The 17,652-nt window shown below is 43.6% G+C and overlaps 1 protein-coding gene across 1 annotated transcript; it reads left to right on the forward strand.

Moving 5' to 3' along the window:
* The first annotated feature begins 34 nt into the window (after positions 1–34).
* LOC124009546 (ras-related protein Rab-8A-like) lies at positions 35–5,615 on the forward strand. Its single transcript, XM_046321429.1, has 7 exons — positions 35–201; positions 1,008–1,068; positions 1,241–1,301; positions 1,431–1,508; positions 3,156–3,245; positions 3,474–3,590; positions 3,695–5,615. The coding sequence occupies exons 1-7, from the start codon at positions 78–80 to the stop codon at positions 3,782–3,784; spliced, it is 621 nt and encodes a 206-aa protein (XP_046177385.1). The 5' UTR covers positions 35–77; the 3' UTR covers positions 3,785–5,615.
* Positions 5,616–17,652: the final 12,037 nt, after the last annotated feature.

The following is a 17,652-nucleotide window of genomic DNA, read 5'->3' on the forward strand; positions in this document are numbered from 1 at the left end:
AGAAGGGGGCGTCGCCGTCCTGTAACGACGCGGCAGCGCGCAGCTTTTCGCCGGGCGGGATTTCCGCAATATCAAGTATGGCGAAGACGTACGATTATTTGTTTAAGTTACTGCTAATCGGAGACTCCGGTGTCGGGAAGACCTGCGTGCTGTTCAGGTTTTCAGAGGATGCTTTTAACTCGACGTTCATCTCCACCATAGGTAGGTGTGACTTTGGTTAAGCCACAATGCAATGTTTACAAAACGACAGTCATCCCGACCAGAAAGCAGCTAGCTAACGTTACTAGTATATGCTGTTAACTGTAGATTATTAGGCGAAATTGATTCAAGTAACTGACTAACTCAAGTTAACTTGCTGATTAAATGACAAGTAACACTAGGTGACAAGTAACAGTGGCATTAGTTGTGTAATAGCTGCATTATAGCAAGCTATATTGGTAATGCTAGCTAACGGTCGGTATATAGAATGCTAGCCTGTTGGCTAACTTCCTGTAGCTTACTAGTAACGTTACTAGCTAACAGTTAGCCCCGCTAGCTAACAATTAGCCCCGCTAGCTAACAGTTAGCCCCACTAGCTAACAATTAGCCCCGCTAGCTAACAGTTAGCCCCACTAGCTAACAGTTAGCCCCACTAGCTAACAGTTAGCCCCACTAGCTAACAGTTAGCCCCACTAGCTAACAGTTAGCCCCACTAGCTAACGTTGCTTAACTCTGTAACTCGCAGCTGGAAATCCAAACGATAAAGTGCTACAGTACGTTAACTAGGTAACGTTAGCTACCTGCTCTGGCTAACCGTTATGAACGTTAACTATCCACTAAATGTTCATAACTGTGTACAACTAACTTAACTAACCTTTTATTTAACGAACTCGCTAGTTAGCTTTAGAACTTGTTCTCTTTTTCCATTTTGTATTGCATTTATTGGAGTATAACTACAGCTACAGTCATAGCCATAGTGTGTAATGGCTAGGTTGTTTAATGTCATGATTCTTCTGTTTCTCCTGTAGGCATTGACTTTAAGATTAGAACGATAGAGCTAGACAACAAGAAGATAAAGTTACAGATATGGTAAGCCCTCCATGTCACCTCGAGCACCACGACTGCTTTTTATACAGGAAAGAAAACGGATAGGCTTACACCCAACGCGTTTTGCCTTGCAGTTATAGCTAGGTAACTATTCGAAAAGGAAATGTATGACTGTCTATGTACCTAACTAACTGTTGTCCTTGTGTTTTTGTAGGGACACAGCAGGGCAGGAGCGATTTCGAACAATCACAACAGCATACTACAGAGGCGCGATGGTGGGTTAACAACATGCTTGTTACGTTTTCATATTTTGTTGTGTGTGTTTTCTTCTTCATCACAACGTTGAGGTGTTGACTTCCTGGTTGTATTCTTTCATTTTGACGTTTCATTGTTTCTCATCACAGGGTATCATGCTAGTCTATGACATCACCAACGAGAAGTCCTTCGAAAACATAAAGAACTGGATACGGAATATAGAGGAGGTATGTTTGCTTAAAGTTCTATTCTGTTCTAAACACGAATAACATACTGACTGACTAATAAATATTCGGTGTACTCTTGTCAAAGTCAACCGTATGTACTGTGAGGGGGAAAGTATTTGATCCCCTGCTGATTTTGTATGTTTGCCCACTGACAAAGAAATTATCTGTCTATAATTTTAATGGTAGGTATATTTGAACAGTGAGAGACAGAATAACAACAAAAAAAAACACATGTCAAAAATGTTATCAATTGATTTGCAATTTACTGAGGGAAATAAGTATTTGACCCCTCTGCAAAACATGACTTGGTACTTGTTGGCAAAACCCTTGTTGGCAATCAGAGGTCAGACGTTTCTTGTAGTTGGCCACCAGGTTTGCACACATCTCAGGAGGGATTTTGTCCCACTCCTCTTTGCAGATCTTCTCCAAGTCATTAAGGTTTCGAGGCTGACGTTTGGCAACTTGAACCTTCAGCTCCCTCCACAGACCGGCTAGGCCACTCCAGGACCTTAATGTGCTTCTTCTTGAGCCACTCCTTTGTTGCCTTGGCTGTGTGTTTTGGGTCATTGTCATGCTGGAATACCCATCCACCACCCATTTTCAATGCCCTGGCTGAGAGAAGAAGGTTCTCACCCAAGATTTGATGGTACATGGCCCCGTCCATTGTCCCTTTGATGCGGTGAAGTTGTCCTGTCCCCTTAGCAGAAAAACACCCCCAAAGCATAATGTTTCCACCTCCATGTTTGACGGTGGGGATGGTGTTCTTAGGGTCATAGGCAGCATTCCTCCTCCAAACACGGCGAGTTGATGCCAAAGAGCTCCATTTTGGTCTCCTCTGACCACAACACTTTCACCCAGTTGTCCCCTGAATCATTCAGATGTTCATTGGCAAACTTCAGACGAGCATGTATATGTGCTTTCTTGAGCAGGGGGATCTTGCAGGCGCTGCAGGATTTCAGTCCTTCACTGCGTAGTGTGTTACCAATTGTTTTCTTGGTGATTATGGTCCCAGCTGCCTTGATCATAGACAAGATCCTCCCGTGTAGTTCTGGGCTGATTCCTCACCGTTCTCGTGATCGTTGCAACTCCACGAGGTGAGATCTTGCACGGAGCCCCAGGCCAAGGGAGGTTGAGAGTTATTTTGTGTTTCTTCCATTTGCAAATAATCGCACCAACTGTTGTCACCTTCTCACCAAGCTGATTGGCGATGGTCTTGTAGCCCATTCCAGCCTTGTGTAGGTCTACAATCTTGTCCCTGAAATCCTTGGGGAGCTCTTTGGTCTTGGCCATGGTGGAGAGTTAGGAATCTGATTGAGATTATGAGAACTCCCTTTAAGAGTGTGCTCCTAATCTCAGCTCGTTACCTATATAAAAGACACCTGGGAGTCAGAATTCTGATTGAGAGGGGGTCAAATACTTACTTATTTCCCTCATTAAAATGCATATCAATTTATAACATTTTTGTCGTGGGTTTTTCTGTTTTTTTGTTGTTATTCTGCCTCACTGTTCAAATACACCTCCCATTCAAATTCTAGACGGATCATTTCTTTGTCAGTGGGCAAACATACAAAATCAGCAGGAGATCAAATAGTTTTTCCCCTCACTGTAGTATACTGTATGTATTGTGGTGTTCTCTTATCTCCTTAGCATGCATCGGCTGATGTTGAAAAGATGGTCCTCGGTAACAAATGTGACATCAATGACAAACGGCAGGTGTCCAAAGACCGGGGAGAGAAGGTGAGTTCTGCTGCAATTGTGATGAATCACAAGCTCCGTTCTGGTTGTGTACTGTACAACATTAAAGGGCTTGGGATGATCTAGAGCACTTTTCAAACTTAAGCGCTGTCATGTTGTCTAGGTCAACAACAACAACTAAGACCCGCTTGAATTACCAAAACCAGATAGAAACTGTGTAGAAATGATGATCGTAACAACAGTCAAAGCATTACTCCCCCCATTTCTCAGCTGGCGCTGGAGTACGGTATTAAGTTCATGGAGACTAGTGCAAAGGCCAACATCAACGTGGAAAACTCGTTTTTGACACTTGCCAGAGACATCAAATCAAAGATGGACACAAAATTGGTAAATTCACACTCATTTAAGTTTTTAGAAGGAACTTTTTTTTTTGAAGGTCAAAAATGCTGGACATTTGATTTGAAAAACTGAACTGTCTGTCTTTGTTGCAGGAGGGCAGCAGTCCTCAGGGGAGCAGCCACAAGGTGAAGATCTCTCAGCCCCAGAAGAAGAGCAGCTTCTTCCGCTGTGCCCTACTGTGAGGACCAGACCATGGGTGTATACCAAATGGCCCACTATTCCATATATAGTATGCTATGTTTGACCAGGGCCCATAGAACTCTAGTCAAAAGTAGTGCACTATGTAGGGAATAGGGTGCCATTTGGGATGCATACCAAAGGCCTTACCAAACCCTCTGCCTGCCCTGGCTGGGATATGCTGGGGTGCTGGCTGGACACAACAGGACTGTGCTTGCTCCCAGCACCCCCCCTCTCCTTCTACCCTATTCCCTTCAGCCAGTCCCAATTCACTCCCCGCCTCTTCCCCTCAGCCCTAACCCTTAGATGTTTGTGTATCTGAAGTGTTTGAATAGATACATGCAGTTGTTTACACCTTGCATATACAGTGAGCTCCAGAAGTATTGGGACAGTGACACGTGTGGGTTTTTTTGGCTCTGTACTCCAGCACTTTGTGCATCTGTCATTTCTTTTCACTCGTCATTATTCACGATTATCCGTAACCATGGTAGCATCCACATTTAATGTAGATGTGTTAAGAAACAATTCTATTATTATTTACAATAAAAGTGACTGAAAAATAGCACAATAACAAACAGCAAATGCATCCAACAGATTTGTAGAATCACAAGCTTGACGTAGTCATTGTGTGCTATGGATATGTGACGAAATACTTCACTTTTAATTACCTTAATACATAAGTGAATTTGTCCCAATACTTTAGTTCCCCTAACATTGGGTGGGACTATGTACAAAAAAGTGCTGTAATTTCTAAACGGTTCACCCGACATTGAAAATACCCTCAAATTAAATCTGACAGTCTGCACTGGAGTACCGAACCTAAACAACCGAAAATGTATCACTGTTCCGATACTTTTGGAGCTCGCAGTTTGTGAACATCGAAGACTTGGGGCCAATGGTAATTGGTAAGGAGATAATTAGGACAGGTTGCCTCTCTTGCTCTCTCTCTCCCTCACTGTCCACCTCTCCCAACGTCACGCCCTGGGGTAGCTGGAGTACGGTAACTGTGACTCCATCCACAATGGCCCCGTGACACCTGGTAATGCTGCTGTCCTTCCTGCGGCACACCAACCTCCTGTTTTCTCTCACCATGGGTCGGACAGACAGACCAACCTCCTGTTTTCTCTCACCACGGGTCGGACAGACACACCAACCTCCTGTTTTCTCTCACCACGGGTCGGACAGACACACCAACCGGTGGAAACACCACTTGTTTTTTTTTTTAAAGAAGGTTCAAATGACATGTCACACAGAAAAGATGTTCTCTTCTTCCTGTTTCACACTAGTCTCTATGTACATACATTTTTCACACGCAGCCACCTGGCTCCACAACTGCCAAAGTTGGAGCCCCGTTTACTTTTCAGTTTGAATCGCTTGAATGACCCAAAGGTTTGGGATTGGGAACATGATGCGTGGATGTTTAGATACTATTTGTAGGCCTCTCTACCCCTAGCCACATTATTAACATGAGCCAGAGACTGATAAGCTTATTTTTTGATGAAACAAGAGTTTTTAAATGAATATAATATGACTTGAAGATTCACAATCCTTCAGGAAAGATTGATCGCTAAATCATTTAATTACGCAGACTAAAAGAAAATTCAATTTAATGATATTCCGTTTTGTTTACATTCCAAGATAATACTTTGATGCTATTCTATACATGAGGCTTGCAATAGGCCTCTCTTCCTGGACAAAGTTATTGTACTGAAATGTTTGACTTGTTTACTGCCAGTCCCAGATGTTGTCTTGAGAACAAACACACAGCCTGTTAACCATAGTGCTGCAGCACCACCTGAAAAATTTGAATATAAAAATATATTTTTGTTACATGCATACAGCACCAGTCAAAATTTTGGACACCTACTTATTCAAGGGTTTTTCATTATTTGTGTCCTTTCTTTCTACATTGTAGAATAATAGTGAAGACATCAAAAGTCCATGTGTTATTTCATAGTTCTGTAGTAACCAACATTTTTTTTAAACAGATCAACATATATTTTAGATTCTTCAAAGTAGCACCCTTTGCCTTGATGACAGCTTTGCACACTGTTGGGATTCTCTCAACCAGCTTCACCTGGAATGCTTTTCCAACCGTCTTGAAGGAAAAGTACTAAGCACATGTTGGCTGCTTTCTTTCACTTTGTGGTCCAACTCATCCCAAACCATCTCAATTGGGTTGAGGTCAGGTGATTGTGGAGGCCAGGTAATCTGATGCAGCACTCCATCACTCTCCTTGGTCAAATAGCCCTTACACAGCCTGGAGGTCTGTTGGGTCATTGTCCTGTTGAAAAACAAATTAAAGTCCCACTAAGCCCAATCCAGATGGGATGGTGTATCTCTACAGAATGCTGTGGTAGCCATGCTGGATAAGAGTGCCTTGAATTGTAAATAAATCAGATAAAGGACAGATTTCCACCAGTCTGATGTCCATTGCTCGTGTTTCTTGGCCCAAGCAAGTCTCTTCTTGTTGGTGTCCTTTAGTAGTGTTTTCTTTGCAGAAATTTGACCATGAAGGCCTGATTCTCGCAGTCTCCTCTGAACAGTCGATGTTGAGATGTCTTTTAATTGAACCCTGAAGCATTTATTTGGGCTGCAGTCTGAGGTGCAGTTATTCTAATGAACGTATCCTCTGCAGCAGAGGGAACTCTGGGTCTTCCTGGGGAACTCATTTCCTGTGGCGGTCCTCATGAGAGCCATTTTCATCATAGCGCTTGATGGTTTTTACGACTACGCTTGAAGAAACTTTTCTGACTTGACTGACCTTCAAGTAATGATGGACTGTCGTTTCCCTTCACTTATTTGAGCTGTTCTTGCCATAATAATGACTTTGCCCTATTTGTTAAAAGACCATCTTCTGTATACCACCCCTACCTTGTCACAGCACAACTGATTGGCGCAAATACACGAAGAAGGAAATTATTTCCACAGATGAACTTTTAACACGGCACACCTGTTAATTGAGGCTTGTTGAGAGAATGCCAAGAGTGTGCAAAGCTGTCATCAAGGCAAAGGGTGGCTACTTTGAAGAATCTAAAATACATTCTGATTTAACATTTTTTTTGGTTACTACATGATTCCATATGTGCTATTTCATAGTTTTGATGACTTCACTATTCTACGATGTAAAAAAAATTATAAGATGAAAAACCCTGGAATGAGTAGGTGTGTCCAAACTTTTGACTGGTACTGTGTGTGTGTGTGTGTGTGTGTGTGTGTGTGTGTGTGTGTGTGTGTGTGTGTGTGTGTGTGTGTGTGTGTGTGTGTGTGTGTGTGTGTGTGTGTGTGTGTGTGTGTGTGTGTGTGTGTGTGTGTGTGTGTGTGTGTGTATTCACAAGTGTACAGCACTGGGCCTTAAATAGTCTTGTATTAGCTTTCCACGGCTATGCTCTTAACACGAGGCCTGAGGCTACTTTTTCTACTCTAGAACATTCTTGTGTGAAATCTGTTGAAATGTGGCCCAATGGAGCAGGGCTATTTAATTCTTACCCTACGAGGTCCGGAGCCTGCTGGTTTTCCGTTCTACCTGATAGTTAATTGCACCTACCTGGTGTCCCAGGTCTAAATCAGTCCCTGATTTAGAGGTGACAATGAGAAAATGCAGTGGAACTGGTTTCGAGATTCAGAGTTGAGTTTGAGGCCAATAGAGCGTTGACACGTAGCCAACCTGAGCATTGGTTCCTGGTAGTGGAGAGACAGACTGATTAGTGTGAAATGGCACTCCATTCTCTAGTGCACTACTTTTGACCAGAGCCCTATGGGACCTGGTCAAAACGAGTGCACTGTATAGAAATTAGGGTGCCATTTCGAAAGCAGCGATAGTGTTTTGTTTTTTAAAATCTTCGGTCAAGTTACAGCAACAACATCCATTTATAAGCTCATGTTTATTCCCAGCTATATGACGTCTCTGGTACTTAGCTAGTGAAACACTCAGCCTTTTCATTCTAAACTGGAGTGGCTGTCTGCTAGTACAAACATCCATGTTACAATGTGGACGGACAAACAGATCCAATCCATCCCTTTGCACTTTACCAGTAAACCTGTGTGTTGTGTGTAGTCTGTGCCAAGTGATAGTTTTGCAATATAGAACAAGCATATTTTTGTCCATTTTAATTGAATGACATGATCTGGTAATGGTTGGTAGATACTCTGGGCACATTTTAGATTAGTGTTGTTTATTACACCTGTATTACGCCTTTATAAATGGCTTCCTCCGTTGCTACTTCTGATATGACTTGTGTTCTATGGTTCAGGTCCTTTGGTCACAAATGTCTCTGAATATTAATGCTGACCTAGGAAAAGGTTGTCTTATTCGTTATGATTTAAAGACAAAACTGATCCTAGATCAGTATCCTGCTCTGAGACGCTTTAAGAATACAAGCCCTGGTATCAGTTTTTAATAAAAAGGGTTTTTAGTTGTATGCTACTGCCCTGACAAATTTGAGTATAATCTAAATGTGACATTCTCTTGGCTTATGAAGTCAAGCTAAAACTTCATCAAGTTCTTGTGAGTCTTGGTTTCATGTGGTCGTGTCTGTCTTTTTTTGGTCAGTATCTTGTTTGACAGCTAGGTGGCAGCACATCACCACCACCAGCTGTTTATAACATTGGAATAATGATTTGAAAGAAATGTCCTTAGTTGTGAATTGAAAAATCCATTGAAAAGCAGTGTGATCTTTTTGAATATGTTTTGGAAGTGCTAGGATAAAATGGTGTGTATATGTGATGGACACACCTAGCATCGCTTGTGTCCTACGTTGATACAGTGTTTAACCATTGAGTCCTCTTACTCCCAACACTTCCCAGTTTGTCCCTTCATGTTCTATTAAATGTCTGTGTTTTGAAGAGTTAAAAAAATTAGCCTGAGTTCCAGTCTGTTTGTGTTATAATACCAACTCCTTGTCACTCATCGTCATGTTTAGCGTGACAATGAAGTTGGCAGTGGCACAAACAGATCTGGGACCAGGCTAAAACAATGAAAATACATGTACAACATTGACAGGAGGGCTCCTTTAAACTAGCCTTCCCCGTTTTCGATATCTATTGTACTGGGACCTACTGCTGCACCTGCCTCTCAACCACGTCTTAATAATAACTAATACTCTTCCCGGTTTGGACCTAGCCTGGTCCCAGATCTGTTTGTGCTAGTTTTCCATCCAATTGGGGACAGATTTCCATGTGAATATTGTAAAAAACTATCTGCATAAAAACAATACACACATTTTCCCACCAGAGATGTTTCCGTCAAATTGTATATTTCCTGATAAAAGACGTAAGTAATGACGTAGTGCACATAAAAACCGAATAGGAAAATAAAAACAATTCAATGTGCCGAATAGGAAAATAAACGTCCTCTCGCAGTCAACTGCGTTTTTTTTCAGCAAACTTAACATGTTTAAATATTTGTATGGACATAACAAGATTCAACAACTGAGACATAAACTGAACAAGTTCCACAGACATGTGACTAACAGAAATAAAATAATGTGTCCCTGAACTAAGCGAGGGTCAAAAGTAATAGTCTGTCTGGTGTGGCCACCAGCTGCATTAAGTACTACAGTGCATCTCCTCCTCATGGACTGCACCAGATTTGCCAGTTCTTGCTGTGAGATGTTACCCAACTCTTCTACCAAGGCACCTGCAAGTTCCTGGACATTTCTGGGGGGAATGGCCCTCACCCTCCAGTACAACAGGTCCCAGACGTGCCCAATGGGATTGAGATCTGGGCTCTTCGCTGGCCATGGCAGGATACTGACATTCCTGCTTTGCCAGTCCTGTCTGGTCCAGCAACAGTGGGTTTGTGCCCATAGGTGACGTGGTTACCGTTGATGTGTGGTGAGGACCTGCCTTACAACAGGCCTACCAGCCCTCAGTCCAGCCTCTCTCAGCCTATTGTGGACAGTTTGAGCACTGATAGAGGGATTGTGCGTTCCTGGTGTAACTCGGGCAGTTGTTGTTGCCATCCTGTACCTGTCCCGCAGGTGTGATGTTCGGATGTACCGATCCTGTGCAGGTGTTGTTACACGTGTTCTGCCACTGCGAGGACGATCAGCTGTCCGTCCTGTCTCCCTGTAGCGCTGTCTTAGGCGTCTCACAGTACGGACATTGCAATTTATTGCCTTGGCCACATCTGCAGTCCTCATGCCTTCTTGCAGCCTAAGGCACATTCATGCAGATGAGCAGGGACCCTGGGCATCTTTTGGTGTTTTTCAGAGTCAGTAGAAAGTGTCCTACATTTTAAGAACTGTGACCTTAATTGCCTATCGTCTGTAAGCTGTTAGTGCCTTAATGACCTTTCCACAGGTGCATGTTCATTAATTGTTTATGGTTCATTGAACAAGTATGGGAAACAGTGTTTAAACCCTTTACAATGAATACTTGTGAAGTTATTTGGATTTTTACGAATTGTCTTTGAAAGACAGGGTCCTGAAAAAGGGCCATTTCTTTTTTTACAAGTGAAATGTGTTTCCTTTTTCCACTCTGCTGATGGTTTTCTCACTAAAAATGTTGTGTTGTATAGCAAATGCCCACTGGTATTAGAACCTGCACTCTAGCCAACAGCTCGCAGATACAGTACAGCTCGCAGATACAGCGCGAGTATAGCCTACAGCATGAGATAATTCTGGACAAAAGACCGTTTTGTTTGTCAAATGGCAGCCAAGCATCAGTGGCCACGTCACCAGAATAAAGCCCTCTGCATTTATTGGAAAGCTCATCACTATACACTATTACCACCCTGTTAAATTCATAATGTATTTAATCTGCAGCCTAATAAACTGCATGCTTTCTCAAAGACAAGTCATAGTAGGAGGACAAATAGCATGTAATCACGTGACTCCAAAATGGATATTGATATGATAGTTATTATATCCATATTTGCTCATAAAAGCTTTTCCACCAACATTTCTCTCATTGCAAAAGGATAGATTTGGATAAACTTGGATTTTAGGCAGGTACAGTGCCTTGCGAAAGTATTCAGCCCAGTTGAACTTTGACCTTTTGCCACATTTCAGGCTTCAAACATAAAGATATAAAACTGTATTTTTTTGTGAAGAATCAACAACAAGTGGGACACAATCATGAAGTGGAACGACATTTATTGGATATTTCAAACTTTTTTAACAAATCAAAAACGGAAAAATTGGCCGTGCAATATTATTCAGCCCCCTTAAGTTAATACTGTCATGTATTGTCATATTATGTCTTGTTCCTGTTCTTTCTCTTCACTCCGTCTCCCTCTGCTGGTCGTATTAGGTTACCTTCTCTTCCTCTCCTTCCCCCAGCTGTTCCTCATCTTCTCTAACTACCTCGTTCACCCTTTTCCCACCTGTTCCCTTTTTCCCTCTGATTAGGTCTCTATTTCTCTCTCTGTTCCTGCTTCTGTCTTTGTCAGATTCTCGTTTGAGTTTCTCATGCCAGAACCAAACTATCGTCTCGTTTGCTTCACCCTTGTCCTGTAGGAATCTGCCTGTTCATCTGATGCTACGTGTGATCAGGTACCTCTGTCCTCTACGACCCGCGCCTACTCAGAGAGACCAGCAGTCTGTCGCCGCTAACCCAGCTATTCTCCTCTGCTGCTAAGAAGGGGACTCTACCCAGCTATTCTCCTCTGCTGCTAAGAAGGGGACTCTAACCCAGCTATTCTCCTCTGCTGCTAAGAAGGGGACTCTACCCAGCTATTCTCCTCTGCTGCTAAGAAGGGGACTCTAACCCAGCTATTCTCCTCTGCTGCTAAGAAGGGGACTCTAACCCAGCTATTCTCCTCTGCTGCTAAGAAGGGGACTCCTCTGTAATTATCAGAAAGACTTTATGATTCATTTGTCGCCCTCTCTGCGGGTTGTCTATTTTGCCATTATATACATCTGAAGAGGATCTATGTCTTCCCTGTGTTTTGACATTAAAGGACTCTGTATTTGTTAAACCGCTTTTGGGTCCTCACTCATGTGCATAACAAATACTTTGTAGCGCCACCTTTTGCTGCGATTACAGCTGTAAGTCGCTTGGGGTATGTCTATCAGTTTTGCACATCGAGAGACTGAAATTTTTTCCCATTCCTCCTTGCAAAACAGCTCGAGCTCAGTGAGGTTGGATGAAGAGCATTTGTGAACAGCAGTTTTCAGTTCTTCCACAGATTCTCGATTGGATTCAGGTCTGGACTTTGACTTGGCCATTCTAACACCTGGATATGTTTATTTTTGAACCATTCCATTGTAGATATTGCTTTATGTTTTGGATCATTGTCTTGTTGGAAGACAAATCTCCGTCCCAGTCTCAGGTCTTTTGCAGACTCCATCAGGTTTTCTTCCAGAATGGTCCTGTATTTGGCTCCATCTATCTTCCCTGTCCCTGCTGAAGAAAAGCAGGCCCAAACCATGATGCTGCCTCCACCATGTTTGACAGTGGGGATGGTGTGTTCAGGGTGATGAGCTGTGTTGCTTTTACGCCAAACATAACGTTTTGCATTGTTGCCAAAAAGTTCAATTTTGGTTTCGTCTGACCAGAGCACCTTCTTCCACATGTTTGGTGTGTCTCCCAGGTGGCTTGTGGCAAACTTTAAACGACACTTTTTATGGATATCTTTAAGAAATGGCTTTCTTCTTGCCACTCTTCCATAAAGGCCAGATTTGTGCAATATACGACTGATTGTTGTCCTATGGACAGAGTGTCCCACCTCAGCTGTAGATCTCTGCAGTTCATTGAGAGTGATCATGGGCCTCTTGGCTGCATCTCTGATCAGTCTTCTCCTTGTATGAGCTGAAATTTTAGAGGGACGGCCAGGTCTTGGTAGATTTGCAGTGGTCTGATACTCCTTCCATTTCAATATTATCGCTTGCACAGTGCTCCTTGGGATGTTTAAAGCTTGGGAAATCTTTTTGTATCCATATCCGGCTTTAAACTTCTTCACAACAGTATCTCGGAGCTGCCTGGTATGTTCCTCGTTCTTCATGATGCTCTCTGCGCTTTTAACGGACCTCTGAGACTATCACAGTGCAGGTGCATTTATACGGAGACTTGATTACACACAGGTGGATTGTATTTATCATCATTAGTCATTTAGGTCAACATTGGATCATTCAGAGATCCTCACTGAACTTCTGGAGAGAGTTTGCTGCACTGAAAGTAAAGGGGCTGAATAATTTTGCACGGCCATTTTTTCAGTTTTTGATTTGTTAAAAAAGTTTGAAATATCCAATAAATGTCGTTCCACTTCATGATTGTGTTCCACTTGTTGTTGATTCTTCACAAAAAATACAGTTTTATATCTTTATGTTTGAAGCCTGAAATGTGGGAAAAAGGTCGCAAAGTTCAAGGGGGCCGAATACTTTCGCAAGGCACTGTATATACAGTTGAAGTCGGAAGTTTACATACACTTAGGTTGGAGTCATTAACTTGTTTTTCAACCACTCAATAAATTTCTTGTTAACAAGCTATATTTTTGGCAAGTCGGTTAGGACATACATATACCTTGTACATGACACAAGTAATTTTTCCAACAATTGTTTACAGACAGATTATTTCACTTATAATTCAATGTATCACAATTCCAGTGGGTCAGAAATTTACATACACTAAGTTGACTGTGCCTTTAAACAGCTTGGAAAATTCCAGACAATGATGTCATGGCTTTATAAGCTTCTGATAGGCTAATTGACATGTGGTCCTTCTGTAGCTCAGTTAGTAGAGCATGGCGCTTGTAACGCCAGGGTAGTGGGTTCGATCCCGGGACCACCCATACATAGAATGTATGCACACATGACTGTAAGTCGCTTTGGATAAAAGTGTCTGCTAAATGGCATTTATTATTATTATTATTATTATTACATCATTTGAGTCAGTTGGAGGTGTACTTGTGGATGTTTTTCAAGGCCTACCTTCAAACTCAGTGCCTCTTTGCTTGACATCATGGGAAAATCAAAAGAAATCAGCCAAGACCTCAGAAAACAATTGTAGACCACAAGTCTGGTTCAACCTTGGGAGCTATTTCCTAACGCCTGAAGGTACCACATTCATCTGTACGAACAATAGTACGCAAGTATAAACACCATGGGACCACACAGCCGTCATACCGCTCAGGTAGGAGACGTGCTCTGTCTCCTAGAGATGAACGTACTTTGGTGCAAATCAATCCCAGAACAACAGCAAAGGACCTTGTGATGATGCTGGAGGAAACAGGTACAAAACTATATCGACAGTAAAACGAGTCCTATATCGACATTCAGCAATGAAGAAGCCACTGCTCCAAAACTACCATAAAAAAGCCAGACAACCGTTTGCAACTGCACATGGGGACAAAGATTGTACTTTTTGGAGAAAAGTCCGCTGGTCTGATAAAACAAAAGTAGAACTGATTGGCCATAATGACCATCTTTATGTTTGGAGAAAAAAGGGGAAGGCTTGCAAGCCGAAGAACACCATCCCAACCGTGAAGCACGGGGCTGGCAGCATCATATTGTGGGGTGCTTTGCTGCAGGAGGGACTGGTGCAATTCACAAAATAGAAGACATGAGGAAGAAAAATTATGTGGCTACATTGAAGCAACATCTCAAGACATCAGTCAGGAAGTTAAATCTTGGTCGCAAGTGGATAATGACCCCAAGCATACTTCCAAAGTTGTGGCAAAATGGCTTAAGGACAAAAAAGTCAAGGTATTGGAGTAGTCATCACAAAGCCCTGACCTCATTCCTATAGAAAATGTGTGGGCAGAACTGAAAAAGTGTGTGCGAGCAAAGAGGCCTCCAAACCTGACTCAGTTACACCAGCTCTGTCAGGAGGAATGGGACAAAATGTTAACTTCTGATCCACTGGGAATGTGATGAAAGAAATCAAATCTGAAATAAATCATTCTCTCTACTATTATTCTGACATTTCACATTCTTAAAATAAAGTGGTGATCCTAACTGATCTAAAACAGGGGACTTTTACTAGGATTAAATGGCACGAATTGTGAAAAACTGAGTTTAAATGTATTTGGCTAAGGTGTATGTAAACTTCCAACTTCAACTGTATGTAGGATGCTACACTCCACAGCATGGCCTTCACCCCAGATCAAAACTCCAAACCTACAACCTAATTTTGACCAAGATTAACCAAAGAGATTACTGCTGCCAAGGTTTTATTTTTACGGAGGTTGCTCTAGCCAACAAACAGCAGAGTCCCGAGGACGCCATTCCAACCTGGAATTGAGCCAGATACCAATTCAATTAGCACTAAGGTGTGAAGTAAAAGGCCTTTGGGCCCAACAAGTGTCAGGAGTCTTTGAAGCGTCCTCTGAAGTCCCCTCCTGCTGTTCAAAGACCAGTCACTGGCATTTTCTACAGGAAATTTGCCTACAGAAATAAAAACTTCTCCCAAGTGGGTGACACCTACTCCCATTGCCTGCTGCACTGCTACTTGGATTCCACCTGGCGATCTGTTCACCGTCTGCCCTGGCCTGTCTCCCCCTGTCTGGTACAGGTACCCCCACCACACTCACCCCTCTCTGTTCACCGTCTGCCCTGGTCTGTCTCCCCCTGTCTGGTACGGGTACCTCCACCACACTCACCCCTCTCTGTTCACCGTCTGCCCTGGCCTGTCTCCCCCTGTCTGGTACAGGTACCCCCACCACACTCCCCCTCTCTGTTCACCGTCTGCCCTGGTCTGTCTCCCCCTCTGTCTGGTACAGGTACCTCCACCACACTCCCCCTCTCTGTTCACCGTCTGCCCTGGTCTGTCTCCCCCTCTGTCTGGTACAGGTACCTCCACCACACTCACCCCTCTCTGTTCACCGTCTGCCCTAGCCTGTTTCCCCCTCTGTCTGGTACAGGTACCTCCACCACACTCCCCCTCTCTGTTCACCGTCTGCCCTAGCCTGTTTCCCCCTCTGTCTGGTACAGGTACCTCCACCACACTCCCCCTCTCTGTTCACCGTCTGCCCTAGCCTGTTTCCCCCTCTGTCTGGTACAGGTACCTCCACCACACTCACCCCTCTCTGTTCACTGTCTGCCCTGGCCTGTCTCCCCCTGTCTGGTACAGGAACCCCCACCACACTCACCCCTCTCTCCCTGGCCTGTCTCCCCCTGTCTAATACAGGTACCTTCACCACACTCACCCCTCTCTGTTCACTGTCTGCCCTGGCCTGTCTCCCCCTGTCTGGTACAGGAACCCCCACCACACTCACCCCTCTCTCCCTGGCCTGTCTCCCCCTGTCTAGTACAGGTACCTCCACCATACTCCCCCTCTCCCCTGGCCTGTCTCCCCCTGTCTGGTACAGGTACCTCCACCATACTCCCCCTCTCTCCCTGGCCTGTCTCCCCTGTCTAGTACAGGTACCTCCACCATACTCCCCCTCTCTCCCTGGCCTGTCTCCCCCTGTCTGGTACAGGTACCTCCACCATACTCCCCCTCTCTCCCTGGCCTGTCTCCCCCTGTCTGGTACAGGTAACTCTACCACACTCACCCCTCTCTCCCTGGTCTGTCTCCCCCTGTCTGGTACAGGTACCTCCACCATACTCCCCCCTCTCTCCCGAGCTTTCTCTCGCCCCCAGCACACACGCACTGTTTGGGTGAGTGACTCTGAACTTACAATGGGTAGCCCCAAGTCGTTATATATATTTTTTCATTATTGTGCATTTAGCTTTTTTGCTATTTACTTCATGACTCATGAATACTTTGTTGACTACAAACTTTCTTTACCCAACCTTGGGACAGACTATGTTTGTTCCCACACTTGGGACTCTGACTCGCTATTGGTTACACAGACTTTTGGCCTCCCATCCTATTCTAACCACCTCTCTCCAGCTTTGTATTCATGTTACTTGATGAAATTGCTGTACAATATGATCTTGTTACCATCTGATGCACATTCAGATGTCATAAATCAGCACTGCAGAGCTCTCCCTGCCCTCTGCCGTGCCCTGATTGTATTACTGCTGATGATATCTGGAAATGTGCATGTACACCCTGACCCATCTATTGTTGCTTGCCCCAATTCTTACTTGCGCTCTGATATCTGCTTCACTGATTTTTGATCTCGTAAAAGCCTGGTTTTTCTGCACGTTAACAATTGAAGCTTATTACATAAAATGGATCAATTGAAAGTGTGGGTTCATAGCTCCAATCCAGATGTGTTGGTCATTACTGAGACGTGGTTAAGAGTGTTTTGAATACTGATGTTAACCTTTCTGGTTATAACCTTTTTCGGCAAGACAGATCTTCCAAAGGTGGAGGAGTGGCAATCTTTACCAAGGATCACCTTCAGTGCTTGGTTGTCTCCATCAAGTCTGTACCCAAACAATTTGATTTACTTTTAAGCATTAAACTTTCAAATAGCTCTTTGTTGACTGTTGCTGGGTGCTATCGTCCTCCATTAGCACCTGCCTGTACCCTACCTGCCCTAAGCTCTCTCCTGGCCCCTTAAACTAAGTCGGAATTTGTCCTGCTAGGTGACCTAAACTGGGACATGCTTAAACCACCTGACTTATCCTAAAGCAATGGGACTCCCTAAATCTTTCTCAGATTATCACCAATCCCACAAAGTATGACTCCAAACACCCAGAAAAGGCTGCTCTCCTCGATGTTATCCTCACAAATAATCCTGATAGGTATCAGTCTGGTGTTTTCTGTAATGACCTTAGTGATCACTGTTTTACAGCCTGTGTTCATAATGGCTGCTCAGTGAAACGACCTGTCCTGATTTGTCATAGACAATTTAAAAAATGAATGAGCAAGCCTTCCTTCATGAACTGGCTTGTGTAAATTGGTATAGAATCAGATTGATCCCCTCTGTCGAAGACGCTTGGACTTTCTTTTGGTATATTTTCAGTGGTATTGTTAACAAACACGCCCCCATAAAGAACATGAGAATTAAAAATAGGTGCAGCCCCCGGTTCGACCA

Source organism: Oncorhynchus gorbuscha, linkage group LG22 (assembly GCF_021184085.1).
Source record: "Oncorhynchus gorbuscha isolate QuinsamMale2020 ecotype Even-year linkage group LG22, OgorEven_v1.0, whole genome shotgun sequence".
NCBI classification, from domain to species: Eukaryota; Metazoa; Chordata; class Actinopteri; order Salmoniformes; family Salmonidae; genus Oncorhynchus; species Oncorhynchus gorbuscha.